Here is an 11,260-nt window from a genome sequence, read left to right on the forward strand (position 1 = left end):
GTCATCAAAAATCTTAGGGTCGTTAGAAAAGCCAGTGGCCCATAGCGTTACAAACCCTCCACCATGTTTAACTGTAGGCTTTAGGTGCTTTACCACATGTTCATCCTTCATTTCATGCAAAGCCCATCTGATGTGTTTGTTGCTAAAGAGGCAGATCTTAGTCTTAGTCCAAACAAAGCACACAGTTCCTGTTACAATCCCAGTAACGTGTGTGTGTAATGGTAGGTTTGACATGAGGCTGTTTTATGGCATTAATTAAAGGTTCCCAGGAAACTTTACTTTTTTTTATCATAAATCTTAGTTTGTTTTTTTATATTAAATGTCAGGGGTTTTGTTTTTTTTTTCAATTCAGCGATTTTTAGTCACATCATAAAATGCTGCGAATAAAACAGTAAAATCAGGGATCTGGTGTAATTAACTGCCTATCTAAATGTGATGTGTTTCCAACCATGTTTAGAAGTGGTACTCTGACGATGAGCTGGACGTAAAGGCCATCATGGACACCTGGACGCTGCAGGAGGGCTTCCCGCTGGTCACTGTAGAGGTCAAAGGTCGGGAGGTCAGGCTGAGTCAGGAGCGTTTCCTGAGGACAGACAATCCCTCGCTCACTGACGGGTAACAGATATCGCACGTGATTACGTATTAATGCTTCCTGTTTACATTCCATATTGTTTAAAAACCTCAGATTGTATTATTTCTTCTTCTTTTTTTTTTGTGCATTAGATTCCTGTGGCAGATCCCACTAACGTACATGACCAGTGCCTCCAACACGGTCCACCGTTTCCTTCTCAAGACAAAGACTGGTGAGGACTTGGATGATCGTTAGATTGTCAGATTCAGACACCTCATCCATATGCACAGAACTTCAACTCAGCAGGCGCTCCTCACGTCACACGTTTCTTGTACCGTTTGCATGTTAGATGTCCTCTACCTGCCAGAGGACGTGGACTGGGTGAAGTTTAACGTAAACATGAGTGGCTACTACATGGTCCACTATGCCGGAGAGGGCTGGAACTCCATCATCAAGCTGCTGCAGTACAACCACACGGCCATCACTGGCAACGATCGGGCCAGCCTCATCCAGAACGTCTTCCAGCTGGTCAGGTCTGTCTCTCACTAGGAAACAACGTAGTGTAGTGCTGTAACACAAAGCATCTGGGTTACTAATGCAATGCAACGTTGGTTATATTTTGATAATTTATACATTTTACATAAGGAACATTTGACTAAACCTTCATGTAAAATAAAATAAAATGATTGGAACATAGGGCTGGACGATAATTCAGTATCAATATATATATCGATCGATTAGACGTTTGGTACAATAGAGAGAAAAGGCTCAATAAAAAGTTCAATAGAAGAACAGTTTTCCTTCCTTTTACATTCTAGCCTATCATGTAGGTTAATACTACAGTCATTAACATCCTCCCAGCCAATCACAGACGCAGATCCAGGGACGTTCCGTCACCAAAATCCGCCCCCTTCAAAGAGTCCAGAGAGTGCAAGTCTTTGCACTTTCAGTCCAGAGAGACTTACAGTTTTGGTAAAAAGTTGGTTGAATAAAGGATTGAGTTTGAATTCAATGATTGTGTGTTCTTTATATAAAAATAGGTCACTAAGCAACAGCATAAAATAGCCAGGGCTGCACATAAAATACATTTTCAGATCATTTTTTTTTTTACCATTATCCATATCAATCAATATGATTTTCTATTTGATCTGTATGCTTTTTTTCCCTCATATCGTCCAGCCCTATTGGAACGTCAGTGCCGATGTATAAAGTTCCTTCTATGCGTTTCAGTGTTGGGAAGGTGAGGCTGGATACGGCCCTGGAGCTGTCCCTTTACCTCTCCAAAGAGACTGAGATCATGGCTGTGACCCAGGGCTTCGGAGAGCTCGTGCCCCTTTACAAACTGATGGAGAAGAGAGACATGACTGTGCTGGAGAACCAGATGAAAGTAAGACGGCTCTTGTAATATTTCTGGAAGCAAGGCTATCTCAAGCTTATCAGCACTAAAAAAAAAAAAAAGAAATGTTGAGATATATCTAAAGGTCCCATTTGCACCGGACTAAGACCGCAACATGGTAACAAAAGTCTCCCCAATTTGTGGATGGTCTCCGTAGAGTCTTTGAGAGGTCTTCTGGGTGTGCACCAAGAATGTGTTGCACAATGGGGCGGAGCCTGATAGCAACAATGGCCTCATGCCACGTCTCCAACCTTACTACACCACACTGTACTGGCAGCACCCCAAGTAACCTGATTTCTTGTAAAACATTGATGTTTTGGCTGCTATGTGTGTGGCTGACACAAAACTGACCACTCCACTGACAAACTAATGCATGCTATCAAACAGTAGAAGGAAAAAATGTGTCCCATTCAAGCCCCTTGTACATAGAGATTGGTATGTGCGTCACACCCAGTGAAGTACAGTTCCCAACTTGAGAAATGTGCCCACACCTCCAAATTGCGCATATATGCAGGTTGCTGAAAAGCTGGGGGATCCTGTGAGTTTTCAGCTGCTGTTCAAATGCTAAATGTATGTGTCATGCTGTCAAAGAGAAACCCTGGCATCATATTTATTAATTAATAAAGATAAGGAGGACAAAGTGCTAGGAACATCTCATAGTTTTTATTGTACAATAAATGTAAACAAGCCAATTTAAAATTCAGTATGGCGTTATAATATTGTGACTTAAGCGGTACATATCATGCAGTGATCCACTGTTTTATCCCTTAAATACATTTTGTTTACACTTTTGGAGTGCAGAAAATCTGAATGCAGTCCTTCCAGGTGCTGTGTCTATATCCTTGTATTCTTTTTGGGTTGTATTTGTCAAGGTCTTCAGTTTTCTATTGCTTTTTTTTTAACAATTATGTCACAGTCTTTAGTGCAGAACTGCTAAACAAGGTCATGGACCTCCAGTTTACCAATTTCACAAATCCACCATTTTTATTTATCTGAGCGGTGTTGTAGTCCACGCAGAAGGGTGCCGAAGATACAAATCAATACAGTAAGTCAAAATGTTCGGTTGTTCGTCACACCGTCCCCCAGCATACTACAAAAATGGCCGATTGAGGTGAAGTGGAACGCTCTGCGACCTGTAGGGGGGCGGGGAGTGCCTCCTTTAGATTTAAAGAGACAGCACCAAAACGAGTTGCTCTCAGACGCACCTCAGAACAGGGGTAAAAAGAAGGGAATGTGGGGGTAAATTAACAAGGATTTCAAACCACTGTTGCAGTTCCACTTTATATAGACCACATATAGAGTGATTTAGATGTGAAAAGGAAGAACTGAAAAGCATGATATGTCCCCTTTAATAAAGTCCCAGTGTTAAAAAATATAAAATATATATGAATAATTCTTTCAGAACGCCCCTGTTAAAATATGTACACAGAGTGCTGTGCCACGGTGAAAGTATTGCACAGGATGTCAAACTCAGTGCTGTGCTCACACAAAAATCTGGATTTCTAAATTTGGTCTTGGAGATCTTGGCAGTTGCAGGGTGGTCTTAATCCGATGTAAAGAAGGCCTAATAGATTGTATGCTTTAATTACATTTTTACACACTGTTTATGGTGCCTCAGGGTTACATCGTGGATCTGTTCCGGGACCTGATCGATCGGCAAGAGTGGAGTGACTCGGGTTCGGTGTCTGAGCGAGTGCTGAGGAGTTACCTGCTGTTGTTTGCCTGTGTCAGGAAGTATCCTCCCTGCGTAGCCAAAGCCACCCGGCTGTTTAACCAATGGAAGGATTCAGATGGCACCATGAGGTCAGGAGAATTAAGAACGTATATGGAAAGAAAAAGCACTGTCAAAGCATGTTTTCATTCGGATGCATCCCTCTTCTTGTAGCCTCCCTGTTGACATCACTATGGCTGTGTTTGTGATTGGAGCACGGTCACCAGAGGGGTGGGACTTCCTCTTTGAGAAGTACCGTACATCTATGCAGATGTCTGTCAAGAGCCGCATAAAGTCTGCAATGACTATCACCCATCTGCAGGATAAGCTCAAGTGGTGAGCAGCAGAGTTTACAAACTGGAACATCAGCTAAAGTTAATCAAAGAAGGGGGGGGGGGTTTACCCAGCTCTTCTTTAAAATCTTCTCCTTGTTTCCCATCTCCAGGATGATGGAGCAGAGTCTGCATGGTGAGGTGATGAAGACCCATGACCTCCCAGACGTGATTGTCTCCGTTGGAAGGAACCCTCATGGTTACAAACTGGCCTGGGACTTCCTCCGAGCCAACTGGCACACCCTGATCAAGAAGTCAGTACTCTTTACTTCATCAGCCCTGGTTTTTAGCTTCCCTTGATTAAAATTGCTGCCTCTAAGATGAGATGAGCTTTTTTTTTTTTTACATTTGTGACATTTTATTTGACGTAGCAGCATCTTAAATTAGCCTGGACGTCTAAATTTACATAATACCAATATATGTTTGTGTTAATAAAACAGGTTTGACCTCGGCTCCCACTCTGTATCGTACATGGTGACTGGTGTGACCAACCAGTACTCGACCAGGGAGATGCTTCAGGAGGTAAATATTCATTATGTGGTATTAACAAAAACATTTTCATTTACTTTTGTCTTTAAGTGTTTTTGTTAATGAAAGGATGAATTGAATTTATTTGAACACATATTAAAGAAAACAATGTGTTTGAGTCCCTCAACCATTCCTTTCCCTTAGGTGCGGAGCTTCTTCGACTCGCTGACGGAGGAAGCGGGGTCGAAGATGAGGTGTATACAGCAGACCTACGAGACCATTGAGGATAACATCCGCTGGACGGACACCAACCTTCCTCTGCTACAGTCTTGGCTGAACAAGCGGCAAAAAAAAGCACCTCACGAAGATTTATAGGCTTAGCGGGAGTTGTTTTTTTTTTACCCCCTGTTGAGCAGAAGCTGGCTTGTGGTCCAGCGGTGGAGCCTGATAGGTGGCTTGGTTGGTGCTTCAAACCTCCACCAACAGATTCTGAACCAAGCTGGTCTTTAATCTGGAATTGTAAAGACTAGTCCAGATTAAGGAGTACAGTAAGAGGCAATATTCTTGGTTCCAAACTATTACTAAAATCACTTAGGTGAAAACAGGGTAACCGTCATTACATTATGCAAGCTGCTGCCAGATGTGAGTCCCTCATGTACATGATTTTAAATTGCACTGACCCCGCACCTTCTTCCAACCCCAGTCTGTGCAGATATAGAGTACCTAGATATGTTTGTGCTCTAGCTGCAGGTGAATTCAGTCACAGTCTGATGCAAGATGGTCTTAGAGTCTTCTGCTCAATGCCAGCAGCCCAATAAAGGCAAAAGGTCAAATTTACCCAGAAATCAATCAAAGCTGTATAGTAAGCTAAGAGGGTTTATCATTATTTTATTAAATCTATGAATGTACTAATAATAGAATGTAAAAAAAAAAAAAAAAAAATAGGGAAAAAATGCCTGCGCAATCTTTAATGCAGCCCATAAAATGTATTTGCAAGGGTGGACCCTTGACCAGTGCTAAATGTGTCCATTTATGAGTTACTCACATCAAGCAGATGCTCCCATCTTGTAATGACAGTTATTTTATGATCAGTGACAATCTCCAAACATTTTTGCACTAAAAATAGTAGCTCATGAGTTTTAAAAATGTGCTTTTTTTTTCCACCAGGTATATTGAAATAGACCCTAGAATATGTTTTCTTTCTGTGAGGAACAAAAATGCTTCACATAAAAAATAAATCACTGTACTTGAGAAATAACAGTTTATAACTTAACGATTAGGGTTTTTGTCAGAGCCGCAAACACTGTGCCTGGGTATCTGCTCAGAGTTGCCTCTATTTGTTTCTGAGCGCGTGTTTTGGTATAGAAAGGCGTGTTTATGATGTAAAGTTGTGCTTTTGTAAAGTAAAATTGGATTTAAGCTGCATTATTACAGAGGAACGCGACAACATGCTGTAAATAATGTTAAAATAAATGCACTGTGCAACAAATGCTTTATGATTGTAAAGCATTAAAACAAAAAAAAATGTGAAAAGAATGAAGATTGTAGATTTTTATTAGGTGAAAACAAAATGAACTTTTGTATCTTTTGTCTTCAGTTAACAGGATTAAAATATATGAATAACTATTTGACACAAAATTGAGTTGTATACAGAAATCTATTCATAAACTGCTGTTTGTTTCACTGAACGTTTTTCTATGATTAGCTGAGATTTTTACTATTCAGAGCATAAGTTAAATGTGATTTCCTTCTTTGGGATTCTGATCTGTTTTTTTTTTTTTTTTAAACATTTGTCACTTAAAAAACTGACAAGAATTTATGTGGAAAAAAGGTTTTGGGATTTAAAAGTGATTAATATTTTTCTTTATAGAAGTGGGGATAGGCGAAGTTAGTTTCTTATGTGTAGCAGTCCGCTACTAACATGCTTTCATTTTAAATAAAAACAGTGAAGTTCACGACGCATTAAAAAATACAGTTTAATTCGTATTCACTGTGTCGTGATTTTGCAATGTCAGGCAGGAAAAAAATGCTCATTGAATGAAATTTTGGAAGAATAAAGTTTGTTTCATCTTCAATAATTCTTTGCCCTGTGCTTTGTTAAAATTAGTTTTTATATATTCAGTATAACTTAAGGGAACTTTGACCATCACTTTCAAACACGTGAATATGCTTTGATCTAAACCATTGTCGCTTCAGATGTATGGTAAGGGTTGTCATCCTGGTCCTTCTCTGCCTCTAACTGCTTTTTTGTGCTTTTATTTAACATAATGCATCTTCTAAATGCATCCCTCTCATCAGATGTTTTCCCACAGGCTTTAAAAACAGCAGTTATTAAACCATTGATTTAAAAAGAGCAATCTGGACTAATCACATCTCCAGAAGTACAGGCCAATCTCCAACCTGCCATTTATCAGTAAAGTTATTGAAAAAGCTCTTTAACAGTTAAATAGCTTCCTTACAATGACCAACCAATTTAATGTTTTCCAGTCTGGTTTCTGTGCTCACCACATTGCTGAGACCGCCCTCCTTAAAGTGTTCAATGACATCCACATAAATACAGACTGTGGAAGAACCACAGTTCTGGTTCTGTTGGACCACAGCGCAGCATTTGACGCTGTTGACCATGATGTATTATTAAAGTGAATGGAGAGCTGGGTCAGAGTCTCTGGTACAGCACTCAATTGGTTCAAATCCTAAAGAGCAGGGACTTCTTTGTGTCACAGGGTTCAATCTTTGGACCTCTTCTATTCAATATCTATATGCTCCCTCTAGCTGAGGTTATAACAAGAAACAAGATTAGCTAACACAACTCTGCAGATAATACACAGCTCTTCATTATGATGTCACCAGGTGACTCTGAACCCATCCATGCACTGATTGAATGCTTAGAACAAATCAATGCATGGATGTGCCAAAACTTTCTCCAGCTGAACAGAAACAAAACGGAAGTTATTATCTTTGGACCTAAAGAGGAACGAACTAGAGTCAATATGCAGCTTCAGTTATTACAACTACAAACTAGTGATCAGGCCTGAAATCTGGGTGTAGTGATGGAGTCAGACCTGAACCTTCAAGGACACATAAAGACTGTTACAAAGTCAGCCTTCTTCTAGCTAAAGAACATTTCTAGGATTAAAGGACTGATGTCCCAACGAGATCCAGAGAAACTCATCCATGCATTTATCTTTAGTTTTATTGATTACTGCAACAGTGTTTTCACATGTCTGCCCAAAAAAAAATAAATCAGACAACTGCAGCTGAATGCTGCTGCTTGTGTTCTCACTAAAACCAGGAGGATAGAGCACGTCACCCCAGTTCTAAAGTCCTTACACTGGCTCCCTGTAGCTCAGAGAATAAACTTTAAAATACTTCTGTTGGTTTATAAATCACTGAACGGCTTAGCACAAAATACATCAAAGACCTGTTGTTGCTGTATCAACCCTCCAGACCACTTAGATCTTCTGGGTCTGGTCTACTCTGCAGAACCAGAACCAGAACCAAACACGGGGAAGCAGCATTTAGCTCCTATGCTCCACAAATCTGGAACAAACTTCCAGAAAACTGCAAATCAGCCCAAATGAAGGCTAAAAACTCACCTGTTCAGAGTTGCTCTCAGCCCAAAAGAACAGGACCATTGACCGACATATTTCATGTGTGTTGATGTTTTCACCTGATAAGATTTAATGATTGTTACTGTTCTCACAACCAGTGACCGTTATGATGTGTTTATGATGTTTTTAAGTTTCCATGATGTAAAGCACTTTGAACCACCTTGCTGCTGAAATGTGCCATACTAATAAACTTCTTACTGTCTCTGATGTGCATTGTTAGTTGACCCTTGCACATAGTGTTTTTCATGCTGCTAAAAAAATATATATATTTGTCTCATCTGTTTAGAACCGCTTCTTCGACAAGTTTGCTTGTTTTTATACAATAAACTGCAAAAAGGACTTCTTTTGAAGTGACCTCAATAATCTCTTCTCGCCAGCTTTGTGGGGTGAATGACTTGTACAAGCTCAGGTTGTCCAACCTGAGCTTTAGATCTCAGGAGAGACTGAGCTACTTTAACTGTAAACTTTATCTACAGGGAAGATCTCCCTCCAGGAACCATAGTTAACACGCAGTCTGAGAGCAAAGGCCTCTGCTACCATTGGTAATTACATAAACTTTGTATGTTCACTTCGTGATAGGTGGATTCAACCTTTGTATCCTAACACTCCTCTAAACATTATGAGTTTTTTTTTTCCCCCCTACTGTGCGACAGTTTACTGATATGTGACGTCAATTTTTAATCATTACAGCTTTCTTTTTATGCAAGTCACCTGTGCACATCTGCACTCTTCACCGCTGTTTTGATTGGCTTCTCATTCAGAGGGCTGCTCTGATCATAATATTTCTATGTGCTCTGCTGCTCAGTAAGAAAAAACAGAAAGATAAAAAAAAAGTTTGGATTATTATCAATGCGGGAAGTGAGGCTCTAAGGAAATTACCTACTTCTCTAGGAAGCAGCCAAACCTGAATCTAAATGTTCTCATTTAAAACATCCTCCCAAGGATCTTTGAGTTTGTTGTGTATTATAGTGCTGTGGGAAATGACTTGCACAATTTGTTCCAGATCATGAAGCAAATTAGAATGTCAGATAATATAAACTGAGAAAATAAGACATCTTTTTATATTTCTTTGGTTTGAATTCACTCGCCACGCCCAGCCTTGACTACTGCCAGGCCTGTGGAGCGAAGAAACAGACCGAGCTCGTATGACAACATGAACTGGGCTAAGAAACTAAAATTTGTGGCTCTTAAGAAGAAACAAAGTCGTTGACATCGGTTAGTCTGGAAAAGGTCCAATTATAAATGCATTTCTAAGACTTTGGGACACCAGTGAAACATGGCAAACCTTCCAAGAAGTGAAAAGCCGACCAAAACGTGAAGACTCATCGGAGAAGCATCAGAACAACCAGAGTAACATCTAAAATGGCCTCCATGGAAGACTTCCACCTAAATATCCTGTTGACAGGTGAGACAAAAGGGGATTTTATTTTTTATTTTTGGAAAGTGTCAGGGTTTTGTTTACCGATGAACTCAGGACACACACACGGGACTAAAAGTTTGAGTTTTTATTGAAGGAAGTATGCTGGGTGGTGAGTGATGAAGACCGGAGGTTCAGGACTGCAGAAGGTCAGGGATGAATGTGATGGCAGGAGCTGACGGCCCGGAGACAGAGAGTCCACACTTGCTAGGTGCTGCTCGGCTAGCAAGCCTCATAGCACTCAGGTTAGCAGTTCATTGGAGACACCAGGGCACAGAGCTGAGCTTCACCAGGGCGGCTAGTCAGGTTAGCAGAACTTGAGAGACACCAGGGCACAGAGCAGAGCCTTTCCAGGATGGCTAGTCCAGTTAGCAGTTCTCTGGAGACACCAGGACACAGAGCAGAACCTCTCCAGGAACAAACAGTGAACGAACAGTCTTTAGAGTGACTGGCAGGACTAACCTTAACAATAGGAGCAAAACAAAGCTTCCAAGGCAAACCGGGGACTGGCATGGAGAGGTGTGGAATGATGACGGCCCAGTGCTGAACTGAAGGCAGAGGGAGGTTTAAATAGAGCACTTCACAGGTGGAACAAGGGTCTGGCTAATTGACTGGTAAATGATTATCAGGTGTGACTGACTGCTGAAGAGGTGAAGTGAAAATTGACAGAAAATAACTGATGACTGAAAACTAACAATAAATAAAGTCAAACCTAACCCAAAAGAGATGAAAAAAATTAAAATAACAGAAAAACAAAGCCAAACCAAAACTCAACCATATCAGAAAGCTTGCTTCCTGTTACATCTGTTTTAGAAAAAGAACATCACACCTACAGTCAAATACTGTGGTGGCGGTGTGGTGGTGTGGAGCTGCTTTGCTGCTTCAGCACCTTAACTACTTAGCTTAAATGAATGAACCATGAATTCTGAATGAGAAAAATCTAGCCATTATCTTTTGAGCACTTGAGTTTTGCAGCAAGTCCACCACTCTGTATAACTCGAAAAATAAATAAATATTTGTGCACCAGATCTGTGTGCACAATTATTAGGAGAGTGTTTTGACCATATCATAATTTTTAGGCAATTTTTTCGAACTCCAAGCTGGATAAATTTGAACGCTTAATAAGTTTAGGCATAGCAGTTGATGTGTATCTGTGTATTGAGGGAGGGTGTAGCATGAGGAGGTCAACACCCTTTATCAAGATGTCCATAATTATCATGCAGCTTCTTTTCTTTAGGCATACTTACATAAGGGATCTCACAGTGATGCATCACTCTGGAAATTGATAAGATATTGGGGCGTGATCACAGAACTATCAAACGTTTTGTTGCAAATAGTCAACATGGTCGCAAGAAATGTGTTAAGAAAGATTTAACAGTGAAATATTTAAGAAGAATCAACCGTGAACCTAACCTGAAAACACTTTAAGTCAGACGTAACCAAGTAAATTCAACTAGTTGCTACTTTTTTACGTCAGAAATGTTTATTGGAAAGTTTTGAGTTGTTTGTTGATAATTCTCACTTAAACAAATGATTGTGAAAAGGTGAGATGTGAAAGTTTTAGTTACCCCAATATTTTGCACATATTTTGCCAAAACCACACTTATACCTTCTTAAATATGCCTATTTGATGTTTGTATACAGTTTTGGACTAACCGAGAGCATTGTAGTTAATTATGAATGAAAATAATCCTTAAAAATAAGACTTGCCTAATAATTGGTAATACAAATGCTCTAGGAGGGGTCAAAGATTC

General features: G+C 40.1%; 1 protein-coding gene across 1 annotated transcript in view; it reads left to right on the forward strand.

The window, feature by feature from the left end:
- Window positions 1-6,556, forward strand: part of erap1b (endoplasmic reticulum aminopeptidase 1b) — a 15,209-nt gene extending 8,653 nt beyond the window's left edge. The window contains exons 11-19 of the mRNA XM_036144035.1: window positions 458-615; window positions 724-803; window positions 921-1,104; window positions 1,802-1,958; window positions 3,586-3,770; window positions 3,853-4,014; window positions 4,124-4,264; window positions 4,451-4,532; window positions 4,683-6,556. Coding sequence (XP_035999928.1) covers window positions 458-615; window positions 724-803; window positions 921-1,104; window positions 1,802-1,958; window positions 3,586-3,770; window positions 3,853-4,014; window positions 4,124-4,264; window positions 4,451-4,532; window positions 4,683-4,853 — 1,320 coding nt within the window. The 3' untranslated portion in view covers window positions 4,854-6,556. The remainder of the gene's footprint in view (window positions 1-457; window positions 616-723; window positions 804-920; window positions 1,105-1,801; window positions 1,959-3,585; window positions 3,771-3,852; window positions 4,015-4,123; window positions 4,265-4,450; window positions 4,533-4,682) is intronic.
- The last annotated feature ends 4,704 nt before the right edge of the window (window positions 6,557-11,260 follow it).

The sequence above is a fragment of the Fundulus heteroclitus genome, chromosome 12, assembly GCF_011125445.2.
Source record: "Fundulus heteroclitus isolate FHET01 chromosome 12, MU-UCD_Fhet_4.1, whole genome shotgun sequence".
Taxonomy (NCBI): Eukaryota; Metazoa; Chordata; class Actinopteri; order Cyprinodontiformes; family Fundulidae; genus Fundulus; species Fundulus heteroclitus.